Source organism: Dama dama, chromosome 1 (assembly GCF_033118175.1).
Source record: "Dama dama isolate Ldn47 chromosome 1, ASM3311817v1, whole genome shotgun sequence".
Classification (NCBI taxonomy): Eukaryota; Metazoa; Chordata; class Mammalia; order Artiodactyla; family Cervidae; genus Dama; species Dama dama.
The window spans coordinates 48,005,352-48,022,758 of NC_083681.1; the positions used below are offsets into that span (position 1 = coordinate 48,005,352).

At 44.9% G+C, this 17,407-nt stretch overlaps 2 protein-coding genes across 2 annotated transcripts; both read left to right on the top strand.

Moving 5' to 3' along the window:
* The first annotated feature begins 751 nt into the window (after nt 1-751).
* On the top strand, nt 752-2,584 carry UBQLNL (ubiquilin like). Its single transcript, XM_061139322.1, has one exon. It carries the CDS (start codon nt 752-754, stop codon nt 2,582-2,584), a length of 1,833 nt encoding a protein of 610 aa, XP_060995305.1.
* A 4,042-nt stretch (nt 2,585-6,626) lies between these two features.
* Nucleotides 6,627-8,436, top strand: UBQLN3 (ubiquilin 3). The gene is given in 2 exon segments (XM_061138551.1): nt 6,627-8,408; nt 8,410-8,436. Coding segments are annotated over 2 exon segments (1,809 nt in total).
* The last annotated feature ends 8,971 nt before the right edge of the window (nt 8,437-17,407 follow it).

Sequence of the window (17,407 nt, forward strand, 5' to 3'; positions counted from 1 at the left end):
AATTTCACTGCTAAGTCAACTCTATGCTCACCTCTTGATTTACAGACAAATTTCCCCCTTAATGAGAGCCTCAGATGGTAAAGCGTCTACCTACAATGTGGGAGACCCGGTTTTACTCCCTGGGTTGGGAAGATCTCCTGGAGAAGGAAATGGCAACCCACTCCAGTATCTTGCCTGGAAAATCCCATGGATGGAGAAACCTGGTAGACTACACAGTCCATGGGGTTGCAAAGAGTCAGACATGACTGAGCGACCATGACTAAGCAGTCTGTACTTTTAATAGTTGTATTCTGAGAACTTTGCCCTCTATTTCCTGTAAAAGCATCTTATTTTCTTTTATTATGAAGACCCAGACTCCCCAGATAGGTTTCCTTTCCCAACTAGTTCAGCCAGAGACTGTGAGGCTTGGGTTGACATCACAATATCTCTTTTCTCAAGAGCTGTGCTTTTGGTGGGTGGGGCTGGGGGAGGGGGGCCCTGGCATGAGTGATTGCCACTTAGCCTACCTTATATCAAGTATGAATTAGTAGCCACTATGGGCCTCAGCTGGGCCATATCTGGAGAACTGGGGTGGGGGTACAACATCACGAAACACCTGGCCCCAGTCTGGTCACCCATCCCCTTTGGGGCAACAAGGAAACCAGCCTGTGGCCTGAGAACTCGACACCTGAAACGGAGGCCAGAGGAAGAATTTGCCTGCCCTCACCCCTCTGCCCCTGCTTCCACCCCATCTGCCCACCCTCTAAGATCCATGCCGCATGTCATCGCTCGAACACCCAGGATGGCCCAGTGTGGGCATCATTCAGGGCTGCCTGCAGAGAAGAAGATCTCTCCAGGTGTCACTCGGGTGATAGTGCAGACACCAGGCAAGCAGGAAGACTTTGTGATAGCCAGTGATACCTCAGTGAGGCAGTTCAAGGAGAAGCTATCGGCTCACTTTAAATGCCAAATGGACCAACTAGTGCTTGTCTGCATGGGCCATCTTCTCAAAGACCATGATGTGCTGAGCCAGAGGGGCATCCTGAACGGTCACACCATCCACGTGGTCATCAAGTCTAAAAACGGCTCCAGATCCCTAGCCCATTTCTCCCGGGACCTGTCAACCAATAAACCCTGCCACCAGGACAAAAACACCAAAGGAAACAGCAGTGGGGAATACCAATCTGCTGGTGTGGGTTACACCCCAGTGGAGTCAGCTCTCTCAGAGGATGCACCCAAGGTGCATACCCAGGACTTGAAAGTGGATAGTCTAGAGCACATATCACAGATACTGGAGAATCCTAGCATCCAGCAACTGCTGTCCAACACAGACTTCATGAGACAGTTCATCTCAGAACACCTAGACATGCAGCAATTGATGCAGCAGAACCCAGAGGTCTCACACATCCTTGACAATTCTGAGATCCTGTGGCAGACTCTGGAGCTGGCCAGGAACCTGGCAGTGATTCAAGAGATAATGCAGATCCAGCAACCTGCACAGAATCTTGAGAGCCCACCGAACCCACAGTCATATGTAGGCTTGGAGAGTGTCCCAGGATGGGATAATGCCTCAGGTCAGAGTTCTGCTGATTTCAATCATCAGATGCTCAACAGCGCACAAGATCCATTTGGGGGCAACATTTTCACAGGTCTCCTGGGAGGACAAGTGCCAGAGCAAGTCCAGTTTTCAATCCCGTCTCCACCACCATCCCAGGAATGGCAGGAACATCTCCCACAGCCCCCTACAGCCCGAGTCATCCATGCTAGTTCTCGAGGTGTATCTTCAATCACTTCAGCCAATTCTACCCCCAACATGGCAAATCATACTTCCAGGGCCAGTACTTCTAACTCCACTAATGGTCAGAGTCATACTTGTGCAGTGGAGCAGCCAATTGGGATACCAGACTTACCTAGCAGAGAGCTCAACCAGCTGCCCCAGGCAGAAGACAAAGATGCCACCATTTCTATAGATAGCTCTAACCAGAAATTAGATGATCTCCAGCAGTCAAATGAGCAGACCAGCTCCCAGATCACAGGAAGCATGATGCAACTGCTTTTGAACAACCCTTCCCTGGCAGCCCAGATGATAATGTTCATGAGTGTGCCCCAGCTGAGTGAACAGTGGAGGCAGCAACTGCCTGCATTTCTGCAGCAGACTCAGTTTTCTGATATGCTTATAGCTCTAGCCAACCCTAAAGCATCACAAGCAATACTGCAGATTGAGCAGAGTCTGCAGCTGTTGGCCACTGAGGCTCCTATTCTTCTACCCTGGGTTGCCTCCTACTTATGGGGCCTGGGCTGGCTTCCTGCACCCAGCTGCAGCTACCCTGACACAGTGCCCTGGGCCTGGGATGTGCCCAATATGGCTGAGCCTAAAGGACCTGAGTCCTGTCCAAAATCGGGAACAGTCCTACAGAGGCTACAGTCCCTAGCTGGAGACCCTTCCCACCTTCTACAAACCCCTGAGACTCGTTTCAGCAAGCAAATGGAATATCTCCAGGCCCTGGGATTTGCAAACCATCATGCCAATCTTCAGGCCCTCATTGCCACCGAGGGAGACACCAGTGCTGCCATCCAGAAGCTCAGGAGATCCCAGGGATCCTAACCACTGGGTCTACGTATTTGCTTGGCTACCTGCCTGCCAACCCGTTTGACTACCTCATCTGCCTTCATCTTTTCTGGTGCTTCTGGTGCTTCAGGAGAAGTCCTAGAATGGGGAAAACCAAACAGTGCTTTCTTTACTGAATAATAGACCATTGGCCATAGCTGAGAGATCTGTCAATAAAATGGCTACATCAACTTGACCCCATCTGAAGTTTGGCCATTTTTTTCCCCCCAGAAAAGGCAATTGTCAGTGTGTAATAACACTACTTCATGTACCATACATGCATGAGCACACACACACACACAATCACATGCATATATTAAAATAGAAAAGCATATTTGCACCCATAGAATTACATGTACAGACATCATGCCATGCTCATGTGCCATATTCAAGAACATGCACATATAATCTCAAACACATATGTACACATGGCTAACAGCCAAAGATTCATATATATAGGCATATAAAGTCACCACACAGTACACATAATCATGTGTATAGACAGCTGCACACCAATACTTAGAGACCCAAAACAGACCCACATGTAGGGAAGACAGTCATAACATATGAAAAGAGGGAACTACATGTATGTGTGTTCAGTGGTATCCAACTCTTTGCAACCTCATGGACTACAATTTGCCAGGCTCCTCTGTCCATGGAATTCTTAAGGTAAGAATACTGGAGTGGATTGCCATTTCCTACTCTAGGAAATTCAGCTGAATGTATAGCTACATGAGGTGTTGATAAGTGCTATAAAGAAAAATGCAGTGGATAAGCTGTTCTAAGTGGGGGATCATCAAGGAAGGCCTCTCTGAAAGGAGACAGTTGAGTAGAAATCACAAGGACTTGGGAGAGCAAAACATACAATTCCAGGCAATGTTCCAGGCAGAGAAGCCTGCATAAGAGGAAAAGCTGTGAGATAACAGTACTCTTGTTGTGTTTGAAGAACGTGGGATGGTGTAGCTGGAGAGGAGTGAACTTAAAAATGAAGGGGGAAAGAGAATTATTAGAAATCATGAAAAGCTTTGTAGATCTGGTGATCACTTTGGATTTTACTATGAATACACAAGAAAATTATTGCTAGATTTTAGCAAAGGGATAGAGTAGTTCAATATGTCAGTCTGGCTGCTGAGAGGGGAATACTGTTGGAGAAGAGTAAGCTGGAAGCAGGAACACTAGTTCTAGCATGTGAGAGACAGTGGTGTCTGGGGCAGGAGCAGAGGATGAAGTGAGAGATATTCAGATTTGTGTTGTCCTCACAGGTCACCCATCTTTCAGCCCCGATGTAACCATCAGCAAGACTAACGGAAGCTCCATTAAGCTCCCAGTGCTTCAGGAAATCTGCTGACAAAGATCCCACTCCACCACCATGACCTATCAAAAAGAAACAGGTCAAAGAAATGAAGTGAAGTGATAGACAGTCATGTCTGATTCTTTGTGATCCATGGACTGTGGCCAGCCAGGCTCCTCTGTTCATAGAATTCTCCAGGAAAGAATACTGGAGTGGGTAGCCGTTCCCTTCTCCAGGGGATCTTCCTGACCCAGGGTTTCCATCATTGCAGGAGGATTCTTGTTTTTTTTTTTTTATTTAATTGCAATGTTTATTGTACCAAAAGGATTCACAAAGGTGCAATGTCTCTCATTTTCTTTTTCTCTCGTCTTTAAACCAACGATAAATTATCTCAAAGGCAAATCTGAACCTTGGATGAAAAAAGATAAGGTATACACCTGGAACTGAATTTAGCAAGGAGCTGTATGAATCAATGGATAATTATTATGAAATTATGCATTATAATAAGCCCTTTGTTATAAACAAACATTAAAGTATGAAAGAAACAAACATCCCAAGAGCCTTTATTTTATTTTATTTTTTTTTGCAGGAGGATTCTTTAACTATCTGGGCCATCAGGGAAACCTGACTCAGTTGGTAAAGAATCTGCCTGCAATGCAAGAGACACAGGAGATGCAGGTTCAATCCATGGGTAGGGAAGATCCCCTGGAGAAGGAAATGGCAACCCACTCCAGTATCCTTGCTTGAAAAATCCCCTGGACAGAGGAACCTGGTGGACTATAGTCCAAAGGGTCACAAAGAGTCAGACACAACTAAGTGACAAAGATTCAGAGTTGGAGAAACGCAGGGCAAGTTCTAATCTAACTGAGAATACTGGAACGGATTGCCATTTCCTTCTCCCAGAGATAAAACCCGGGTCTCTTGCATTACAGGCAGATTCTTTACCATCTGAGCCACAGAGAAGTTCCCTCAAGAAAGAAAACTATAGCTAGAAACAGATTTTTCACCTCCCCATTAAGATCTCTCTATTAATCCAATTAAATCTTTTATCCTCAGTTTACATAAGGAGCCCAAATTCTCCAGATTATCGTCCTGATTCTCTCAATATGCTCTGAAATTCCCTCATCTGACTCAGTTTCCACTTGTCAGTTTTTCCCACCCTACCATTTAGGATGCAACGTAGCAACAGTGAAACTCATACCTACAACCTTCTCTCAATGTTCCCTCACCTTTTTGCTGTGACTAATATCTGGATGTTCACTAAGAAGACTGCTTCTCCAGCAGTGATGACTCTTTCTTTCATTCTCTGTGGACTTAGAATCAGGGTACATGTCCTCCATGTACCTACTTTAGGTTCCCAAACATAGTTTTCTAGCTTCAACACTACTCAGTCTATAATAATTATTCTGATATAACACCCACCTGGCAAACTCACAAAGGTTATAACAGTTATATCCAACCCTGCCTAATCTCTGTGTAGGCACAGAAAATCATATAACGGTGCTGACTAGTCTTCTTTAAATTTATTACCAAGGCTTTAGTTGGTCCATTTGTATGCCTAATACATTTTCTTATTTTAATGCTTTTTTCTAGAATCTGCATCAGAAACCACCTGGAGGGTATGTTAAAACCCCCAGATTTCTGAGCCTCATTCCAAGGGTTTCCAATTCTGTGGATCTACAGGAAGGCCCCAAATTCTGCATAGCTGACAATTTCCAGGTGATGCTGATGATACTGATCTAAGGACCACACTTGGAGAACCAATGCTCTAGCCTTATTCTTTGAGATGATTCTTTCATACCTTTTATGCTCTTCTAAAACCTTCAACAGCCCTTTAATATCTATTCTCAGTCTCAGATGATATTTTCCTTATGCCAACAAAAAATAAAAGTTTATTTCATCCTGAACCTCTCTTTTATACTCTACATCCTACTTATCAGAAAGTCAATATGTTGATTGATGTATCATGGCTAACCATGAATCAGAGAGGACATAGGAATATAACAATGCCAAGAAGAGGCTCAACTAGCAAGTAGCTGAATTGGGGTCTTCGTGGGGACATAAGGGCTCAAGAAGCCTTTCTTAATTGTCCAACCCCTGTCTGAGTATCCACATACCACCTACCAGGTTGTGTGAAAGCAGAACACTTGGCTTGTAAGGGAAGGGTCAGCCCAGAACTCTCACTATAAAGATGGCAATTGAGATTAAGGAAGCAGAAGAGTTGAAGGGTGGGGGGAGATGAAGCCCCCAGGAATCCCAAGTACCTTGGAGAAGTCTCAAGAATCCATTGTATGAGGCCATGATGTCAGTGCTGAGGTCACAGAGGTGACCCGGTAGAGTGGGTTCTGGTGTAGAAGGCTTCAGGGGTGGCTGTTCAGCAAGATGAGGGCAGTTTGGAGTCCTATTTAAGAGGAAGGACGGGGCCACAGCTGATCGGTATGTATTCCCTAAACCAGGTCCTTCAGGCTGCCCTTGCCCTTCATTCATCAACTCTTAACCTCTTTCCTAGGGCCTCAGATTTCCCTCCCATGATCCTCAACATTTCCCCAACCCTGAATCCTCCCAAGGCATCCTATCCCATGCCCTCAGAGCCCCTTCTGTGTGGACTCTCTGGTTCCCCCACCCTGAGCCTGCAGATCCTCCCCCTGCTCACCTTTCCTTTCACCATTGACCAGAAGGATGATTTCTCTCTCCCCTCCCCCTCCCCCCAGCTGTGTCCCCACAGACCTGGGCCTGCTGCTGCCCACTATGGCCAAAAGTGGAGAGGCCCTGCCGCAGGGCAGCCCAGCGCTGGTCCAGGATCCCCACCTCATCAAGGTGACAGTGAAGACGCCTAAGGACAAGGAGGATTTCTCAGTTACAGACACTTGCACCATCCAGCAGCTGAAGGAAGAGATATCCCAGCGCTTTAAGGCCCACCCTGATCAGCTGATCCTAATCTTTGCCGGCAAAATCCTCAAGGACCCTGACTCGCTGGCACAGTGTGGGGTCCGGGATGGCCTCACTGTCCACCTAGTCATCAAGATGCAGCGTCGCACCATGGTCAACGAGTGCCCAGCTGCTTCAGTCCCTACCCCAGCCCCGAGCCCTGGGTCCCTCCCTCAGCCAAGCTCCATTTACCCAGCAGATGGGCCACCTACCTTCAGCTTGGGTGTCCTCACAGGCCTCAATGGGCTAGGCCTGACCTTGGGTGGTTTCCCTGACCAGCCAAGCTCCCTGGTGTGGCAGCACGTATCCGTGCCTGAATTTGTGGCTCAGATCATTGACGACCCCTTCATCCAGGGTCTGCTGTCTAACACGGGCCTGGTGCGCCAGTTGGTTCTTGACAATCCCCGTATGCAGCAACTGATCCAGCACAACCCTGAGATTGGGCACATTCTCAACAATCCTGAAATCATGCGGCAGACACTGGAGTTTCTACGTAACCCTGCCATGATGCAAGAGATGATGCGCAGCCAGGACCGGGCACTCAGCAACCTGGAGAGCATCCCGGGTGGTTACAATGTGCTCCGAGCCATGTATACAGATATTATGGACCCCATGCTTAATGCAGTCCAGGAGCAGTTTGGGGGCAATCCCTTTGCCACCACTACTACTGCTAATGCTACCAGCAGCAGCAGCCAACCCTCAAGGACAGAGAATTGTGACCCTCTCCCCAACCCCTGGACTTCCACATATGCAGGCTCAGCTGGCAGGAGGGGCCGGAGGCCTGGGGACCAGGATATATCTGAACTTAGAAATAGGGGTCCCAATATTCTGGGGAATATAGGCCTCTATGACTACCTCCAACAATTGCTTGAGATCCCCCAGTCCCTGGGAACCTATCTGCAGGGGATGGCATCTACCCTCAGTCCAAGCCAAGAACCACCTCCACCACCAGGAAGCCAAGTTCCTCCAGCTTCACCCTCATCCCAGGAACCTGAGTCAGGCCAGGCTCTCCGCAAGGAGTCAGTTGCAATTAAGGGAAAGCCCTCTTGCCCAGCCTTCCTGAGGTATCCCACGGAGAGCAGTGCTAGAAAAGATGGAGGTCAAGATGGTGCAGGGAACGGCTCCACTGGCCATAGCACCCACATGCCTGATCTTGTCTCCGGGTTGGGGCCTGCTGCCAATAGGACCCCACTCATCCCTTCCCCACCTTTGCCCACAGCAGCTACTGCTGGAATCCCTGAGCATGTCTGGCTGCCACCACCAGCTTATCCAAGATCTCAGAGGCCCACCAGCATGAATCTGGCCCCACAGCTGCAGGATGAGACGCGCTGGCAACTGCCACTGCTGCTGCACCTTCAGGCAGCCATGGTAAACCCACGTGCCGTGCATGCCCTGCTGCAGATTGAGCAGGGTCTGCAGATCCTGGCTACTGAAGCCCCTCGCCTCTTCCTCTGGTTCATGCCTTGTCTAACAGGGCTGGGAAGTATGGCAGGAGATACAGAGCCTCGAGAGAGCCCCCTTGTGCCTGGGGATCCTTCGCCTCCCCCAGCTCCTGAGGTTCCCTCAACGCAGGGCTCTATGGAGCTGGGCCTCCATTCCACCCCCTTCCTCCAGATGTTGCAAGCCTTGACTGGCACCAATCCCCAGCAGCCAACGCCCGAGACTCACTTCCGGGTGCAGCTAGAGCAACTGCGGGCCATGGGCTTCCTGAACGCTGAAGCCAATCTCCAGGCCCTCATTGCCACAGGAGGCGATGTGGATGCTGCTGTGGAGAAGCTGAGGCAGTTGTAGGAGCCGTAGTTGTTCAGACCGTATCTTACCCTCTGTGCCTTTCCCCCCATAGCTCCCTTCCCTAACTCCCCCCACCCCCAGTCATTCTTGAATGCAGCTGCACTATGAAGCAAATTTACTATGATACTCTTTACTGCAGAGACAATGTTGTTCCAGAGTCAATGAGGAAGAATGAGAGCCAGAACAGGGTGGGGGTGCTATAAGTGACCCAACCACCGCTGTCACTGTACCATCCTGGGGTCACGGTCTGAGTTCTGCTAATGCCTAATGTGAGATGTAATTACATCCAATCTCCAATGCTGTCTGCTGCCTGAGTCTGATTCTTTGTGGGCTATGGGAAAAGAGGGACTGTATAGGAGGAAAGGTGATGATAAGAGCTATCTCTGCATGGATGGGAGGGCTTGGAGGGGAAATTGAAAGGTATGAGGTTAAAAGCAAAAGAGTCACAGGGAACACAGGAGGGTGAGCTGAGAACTGCAGCCTTCCATGTGTCCTTCCAAAGGTTCCCCAGATTTGGTGTCCTGTTGGAGCTGCCACCACAAACTCTATGTTCTTTGGGGCTCTCTACCACCAACCAGACTGAAAAGTGGGCACAGCTTCTTATTTTTAATGTCTCTGAACTCTATCCCACAGTTGGCTCTCAATTTTTGGATTTGATCCTGATCCCTGAGACAGCGATAGAGTAGGAATCAGGCTGAGTTCTAAGATTCCCTGATCTCATTGAGTTTACAAAGCTACTGTCCTTGGTAGCCAGATTTGTAGTTGATTCCACTGCCATGGATCTAGCTTGTCCTGGGTTTTGTCTTTCTAATACTATTGCACTCAGAAATTGATTACCTAACCTATGCTAGGCATTCTGCTAGGGATTGGGAATTAAATGTGAGTAAAAGAGGCATGATACTGCCTTCATGAATTTATGATGGTAGCTGGAACTGTTCAAACAATACTCATTATATATAATCACAAGCTATGATAAGTGTTATAAAAGATGGGGATCTGTGAAATAGCAAAACAGAGGCTTGATCTACTCTATGAAGACCGGCAAGGCTTGTGAGTATGAACTCTAAGCTAAAAATCTAAAAAAGTGGTAAGAGTTAAGTAGGTAAATTTTGAGGGAGGAGGGAAGAGTATTCCAGTAAAAAAGTCATTATGTACAAAGGAGCTGAGGGAGGGTGTGCACACAGGAGGTGCCTTCGGCCTCTCAGACCCATTTGCATTCAGGGATGCTTCCCAATACCCACATGCTTCTGGGGCAGAAGTGTTACAATTCACTTATCAAGTGGATGAACCGTGGCTTCTAGCCCATAAATGTGCCTGTGGGTTCACATGGGTAAATACATCATGGAGTAATGCACTAACACAAAATGCATATTCACACTTTAGTACACTTTCACATGGTCAAGCTTTTGTGCATGTGTCTGAGCATACACACAAAACACAGTCTGTTAGAGTTTTATCATAGATGTGTTAAAAAAAAGATAATGCTATATTCCTGTCAGGGCTTACCAGGTGGTGCTAGTGGTAAAGAACCCTCCTGCCAATGCAGGAGACATAAGAGATGCAGGTTCCATCCCCACATCAGGAGTATATCCTAGAGTAGGGCATGGCAAACCACTCCAGTATTCTTGCCTGAAGAATCCTATGGACAGAGGCACCTGGCAGGCTACAATCCGTAGTGTCTCAAAGAGTTGGACACAGCTGAGTGACTTAGCAAGCACACATGCATAATTCAGTCAAGGAAAGGAAAGGGTCTTTGAAAGAGAATATCACTATAGTAGAAAGTGGCCATGGTGTGTATATGTGTTTAAATGTCAGAGACTCAGTATTGGGAGTCTTTTTAGGGAGAAACAAAAACTCTGCCTGGAACCTAGGATACTTGGATCAACCTGCCTTTACCTGTTAGCTACTATAACGTGACTTAGAGATAAAATGAGTTTTGGGGGCAACTTTCTCCCGTTGTTTCAGGCTTCAATCTCCAGTGGAGCACAAGGCTTCAAGACTCCTTTCTACTCCCTCTCCACTCCCCATCAGTGGGGGGGTGGGGGTGTTTCTTGTCCACATCGAATGAACTGTTGTTTATGGTGGGACTGGGTGAAAGGCAGAGGAAAGTCTTGCTTCTTCATTTTCTGTAACTAAGAAGGCTCCAGGCTGCTTTTGACTGCCAGAGTTATACATTGTAATCTCTAATTTCAACCCTTGAAAGTCAGATAGGTCTGAGAAAAAACTCAGGGAGAGAAATGTTGCTTTTATCTGCCTTTCATATGGGCCAAGAAAAGCCTGAGGGTTCATGTGACATAAATTCCAGCTTACCAGAGAAGGCTGTAGGTGGAAATCTGGGTCTAAAAGTTCTGGGTAGGGAAGAGAGTTCTCATTTATTAGATTGTTTTCTTTTCCTGCACTATGGAGAGCCCTTTTCAGTTCACTGGGTGTTTGGAATCTTTGCCCGGGCCTCATCAGAGACTGAACTCATCAGCCCTATGTTCTGCTCCATGGTGAGTACAAAGAAAGCAGATTCCTGGGGTGGGGAAGGTCACTGTCCACCCAGCAGCTGATATAGGACTTAGTACATGGGAAACATTCAGTAAATGATTGAATAAATGAATGTTGAATGATGAGTGAAGAAGTGAATGACCAAATGATAAAGTGATTGAGGAGGTTAGGTAGATACGAATCAAATAAACAATCTTAGAGGACCAGGCCTTCTGCTTGGGAAAAATAAAATTTTGGAGTTTAAGATAGAGGAGATGCCTGTAAGCTGAGGTTACTGAACGGGCAGGCCTCCAGAGATGTCATATTTATAGTCCCTGCTCTGACTCTCATGCTGCATCAGCTGCGCCTTGGAAGGACCCTACCTAAGAGGTTGGGTAGATGGAAGAGAAGCAGACTCATAGTTTTGGTTATACTGGGCCTAGTATGACCTGAATAGTCCCAAAGAAAAGGTACCCCTTCCTCAGACCAAGAGGTTTTCTAGGTCAAAGAGCAGTGAACCTTGAAACACTGATCTGTATCATAAATAGCCAGCCAGATAGCTGGACAGCAATTTAAGAGAGAAGTATTAAAAACCAGAAAGTGTTTTTATGTATTTATGTTTTTTATTATTTGATGATGTTTCCCTAACGTCTCTGTTATAAATAAATGGGTACATTTTTTTTCTGGATATCTTAGGGTTTTACTACTTACAATTAATTTTAAATCACAGTTAATATTATTGAGGCTTTCCTCTAGCCAGCCCCTCTTCCAAGCTCTTTACATCTGAATCCACACAATTATCTTTTATTCCGAACTTCAGATGAGAAAAACGGAGGCATAGAGAGAGAGGAAGTACATTGCTTAAAATTGTACAGTTCTTGCATAATAGAGCCAGGATTTGAAATTAGACAATGTACTTCCAGAGTCTACAATCTTAGCTGCTGCAGTAAATCAAGTTACTTAATACTTTAATTCTTACCCACGGAAAGTAAAAAGGGGCAGGATTTGTGGTCTTTGTTTGGAAATTTTACACCCCTGACTCCTGCAACTATCTACACTGGATTGAAATATTTTCATTACCATATCCTGTGTATGTGTACATGTGTATTTCTGGTATAAAAAAAAAAAATGAACAGCATGAGAGTTGCAAGATATCAAGGGACACAGCATTTCAGATGTTAATCACTCTGACAAAATGCTCCAAAGAAGTAGGGGGAAGGCAAGTGTATATAGGTGATTTTGGTCAATGGGTGAAGGGTGAATTTGGTGAATGGTACATGCAAAATCAAGAACATATTTTTACAGAAAGTCTCATAAGGGTTACTGCTAGTCATGAGGAGCAGACATCATCGTGAAGAAATTTAGTGCTTTTCTAGGTACAAGGAGATGCAAGAATTGGGCTAATTGGCTCTGGAAAATAGTTATCTGAAGACATGTCCTGCCGCTTTTTCCAGAGCACAGAGTGCCTCATTTCTGCTCTCCACCCTGAACTCCCTTCAGGGGCCGTTGAAGGTTAGCAGCAGCACACAATTTAATCCTTGTAGAGGTAAATGACATGTGCCAATGGCAAGTGTCCATTTGTAGTTGAGTATTTTTGTTTTTAATTTAATGTGCTAGTTCTACATGAAAGCGTTAAAGTTTAAGCAGGCAGTCCAAGGCCCTTTAAGGAGGAGGTGAACATTCTCACTCATGCTTTCCCAGCTGTGTGAAGCAATGTATCTTACCCAAGAACTGGCCTTTCTTTAGCTAAGGTCACACAGCACACTAATGATCACACAGAACAATGTCTTACTCAGGGAAATGCTTCTTTTAGTCTCCATGCTAATGATTATAATTGTAACAACCCTTGCCTGGCAACCTGTTTCTTGAGACTTGTACCCATGATTACACAGCAACTGTATATCTAGCCCCGAAACATTGCCTGGACCCGTTCTCCTTGGCTAATCTTGTGCTAAAGTTATCTCAGGATGTATACCTTGGGAAAGGGTCTGGTGGAACTCTTACAGTCTTGAGGTATTCTTTTTATCTATTCTCAGCAGCTAATTGAAAAGCATATAAGGGCCCGCTTAAACTAGTGAGGCAGGTACTCTCCTGCCCACTTTCGATGTCTATGTCAGAAGCTTTCTCGGTCCTGCCACTCTAAACAAAATTTTGCACACAAAGCTCTCAGTGACTGAGACCTGTCTTTGGTCTCAGAATTATATCTTCTTCAGAGATCATAAATCCAGTGGCATTTTCACTATTCACCATAAGCTATCATCTTGGGGACTCATCCAGGATCTTCAAGACAAGGTAAGGCTACTCAGAGCTGGGACTCTTTTGCTCTTTTACTGCAAAGTCTCTACTAACTCAGAAGCATACAGACGGAACTTCTTTTACCCATCAGCTTTTCCTGGTTTCTCTGACCATTTCATAACTGCTTGGGGAATTAAAGTTACTGACCTAATGTGCCAAATTATAGACTTTCAGGGGACTTGCAATCCATGCTGTTATTGTGTTTTTCTAGCAAGACCCTCATTTCAAGTTTTATAGGACACTGAAGGCAGGAACACATTAGCGATCTAGCTGGAGCTCTAGTTCCAGGGACATCTCTCAGACCTGAAATCATCATCCTGACCCCAGAGACCCAGAGGCAAATTCTTGTCATGGCTATGCCTCCGGACTGTGTGGATGGAGACATTACTGGTGGGCATGAGATTCCTGAGGACACAGATCAGGGAACCCCAGATTTGGGCAGATTGGAAATGCAGCAGGCTTGTTCCCTTGGTAGCAGTAGCTCTTAGAGGACCACAGAAGGCCCTCCAGTGGCTCTTGTTTCAGCTCCTTAGGTATTTTTTTTGTACAGTCTGCTGGACAAGAATAGAAAGATTGGCCTTGACACTTCATGAGCACGAAAGATTACTTTTTCCTCACAGGCTGGCCATCTATCACCTCCTCTGTTATCACATAGACTCATGTGGCAACCCTCTCAGAAGGGACATCTTGGGTTTTCTCTTCTTCCCTTTGTAACTACCTTTTTGACTTTCAGCTTCTCCTGTGGTCAGGAATATGTTCAAAGGCACATAGGCATAGGCACATAAAGACGGATGCTTCCCCTAGTGGTCTTAGCTTGGGAGACATTCCAGAAGGCTACTCTGTTCCACCCTGGGTGGCACCAGAGGAAAAGGGGAAATCAAGGCAAGGTTTTAATGGTGAGAAACTGGACATCAGTTTCAGTAAGAGGTAGGTTAACTTCGGCCAGGGAAGGGAGCTTAGGTGGAAGACCTGTCTCCACACCCATCTAGAGCAGGGAGGGAAGCCTCTGGTAGAAAAAAGCCATGGCACTGAGCACCGCTTTTTTCTCTCATACAGATTGCAGCTAACAGTTCCAGAACCACCCCTTTGAATTGTATCTTAGAAAAACTGGGATAAGTTTGATCCCCAGAGCCTAAAAAGCCCCTTATATACAGGCTTTCTTTGCTATAAGAGAAGACCTCACCAGCCCAGAGAGACAATCCCTGCTGGTACAACATCTCATCAGTCAGTCTACCCCTGTCATCAGAGCCAAATTGAACACTCTCTGTTTTAAAAATTTTAGATATGAAATTATGACTACAAAAAGGAGGGATGGCATTTTTGACATTGAATGGCCATGATATTCTTTGGCCTCTGGAGAAAACTGATTAAAATGAAATCTTTTTGAAATTGAAAAGCTGGTTCTTTTTGCACATGCAATTAGGAAAAAACTGGCTTATTAAAATACTTTTTTTGGAGCTCCAACCCTGCCTGAGAAACAGAAACATACCTGGGAAAAAACCTGAAGTTAACTCTTATCATGTCCTTGAGATACACAGCCCACTCTCTCTGGGACTCCTGCCATGACCAAATTGGTAGAACTTCAAGCCAATGGGGAAAAAAAAGGGGGTGGGAGGTGGCGCAAAGAGACATTTTAAATTTCAAGCAGAAAATTGTGAGGTCTCTATCCAGATTTATTTGTGTCTTAGTATGTCTCCATCTTTGGACAAAATTGCTAAGGGCTAATTGATCAGTGAGCTGTATTTAATTGGCCCAAAGAGAAGAGCTTAGAAAGCAAACAGTTCTAAAATCAAGAAAACTAAACAAAATGAGTTTCAGTGTTATGTAAACTGGGAAATATTCACTATTGAATTGATACCTGGTATTGATATCTGTTTATTGATCTAATTAACACAGACATTGTAAAGATACTTTTACAAATGACATAACTTTGGGTAATTTATATTTACCAATCTACAAAATGACAATATAAAGTACAGTTCATGGTTGCTAAAGGAAAGTAAGATGTGTGTTTTTAATAAAAAGGTATAAGGAATGGAATTACATTCTATTAAGGAAAAAGAAAGTAAGTCTAAACCTACAGGTGACTCATCTCTAAAATTGGCAAAGGATGTGATAAGTGCAGAAGGCATAAAAAAAGGTTTGTGACAAGTGGAAGAGAGTTCTGTGCATGGTACATGTTTCTTAAGACATTAACCTGAGTTTTGAACTCCTTTACTATTACTTTGACTAAGTGAATAACTATTGTTTCACAGTGACTGTAAGCTGGTACCAAAGTGGAATTTGGTTTTCTCTCCCTGTTAAAAGAACAAAGTTTTCTTGGAATAAGGCTTTTGATAACAGACTATGGCACACATAGAAAAAACTCACTCTGCTTTTACAAAAATTAACCCCTCATCAGGGAGTTTAAAATGGATAAACAATGGCTATAAACCAAACAGCTGGGGCTATGGGAAATCCAAGACAGCCACTTGGCTTTTCCCAGCTCCCTGACAAACTCACTTTTATTTGATAAGAAAAAGCCTTTCCTGGCTTCAGGGTTAATGTCTCACAATGGAGAAGACATGGTTAAAATGTGTTTTCTATAATCTCCAGTGATTGGAGCACCCACTTTGCTGGACAGGTCATACTGACATTGGCAAAAAAAAATCTTCACAAGTTTCTGGTAGACTATCGCTTTCACTGGCATATTCTGTCACTTGGGTTTGAGACACTTGGGTTCTGAACAGCCTCATCAAGGTAAAAAAGACTGTCTCCCAACATATACGGAAATCTCAAAGTATACTGGGGACCTCTAAAAGAAAAATCCACTCAACTGATGTCAGGCCAATAGCATCTATTAGTTTCAGTGAATATTAAGTTCTAGTTTTATGAATCAAGGACAGCATTTACTAAGATTCACTTCTGAGTTCCTTGTGGTTCTGTTACATTGCTAAGAGGTTTAATTCAGTTGTTAAAAAGGACACTCTGAGTTTGTTTCTAAAGCTTATTTCAGTAACCAGTCTTTGAATAAAGGTCAGATACTCCAGGATCTACAACCAGGAGAATAACAGCAGGCTATAGTCATTTAACAAACTAAGTCAGATGACCTGGAGATGTCACTAGCCTGTACCTAAGTTCTTACTTTTGATTTTACTATTGCTGCTAACTATATTGTTTTCTATATTGTTTGTTTCAAAATGTTGTCCCTTACATTATCAAGTATGTGACTGAGCCATTGATACAATGATGGTATACAGTTCCATATGAAATCCATAGCTATAATGGTGTGACTCTGTATATGAGAAGAAACAACAAGAGGGAATATTTTCCTGGACCAAGAGACTAGTGAGACAGGTGCTACCCAGAGACTTTTGCTACTCACAGGGCCTAGTCCAGTAACAGGACATTGAGTGGCCTATCAGTGAAATCTGTGATAGACTTGGGAATGAGCCTTCCCAGCACCAGATGGGACAGATGGTCATGAGATGCCCCCCAACCATGGTCAAACTCATGGCCATAAAGGGGCCCTGTGACTGGAAACTGGCACTTGCCATCTGCCTCTGCAAAGATTAACCATGGACACTACAGCTGCTGACCATCAACATCCCCTGAAAGGAGTTCAGGGTGAAAATCAGAAATTAGGCACTCGCTCTGTGTTCTGGAAAAAAATGGACAAAGCAGGCCTTTGGATAGTTAGGTATTTTCAGATAAAGATTTTCTTGAACCCAAATTCTTCCATCTTCTCAAACTTAGAAATACACTAAATTGTTAATGGTGACAGCTACTTTGGCTAATACGTTAATACCACAATAAGAGGCTAAAGCCTACTTGAACAAACTTAGACAACTGGCTACCTGGCTATAAGTCTCCTGAAAACAGCTCTGCACATTGTGGTTCAGATTCATTCTCCTAAAAAGAAATGGTAAGATTTATTTTGTCTGTTAAGGCTCAGGTTGTCACTCCTACATTCAAAATGTATATGAACATGCCAAATGGCTCCATTCTTATAAACAGGGTAGCCCAAGTGTTGACTGTATCTAGACCAAGATCAAAGTTACTATCAA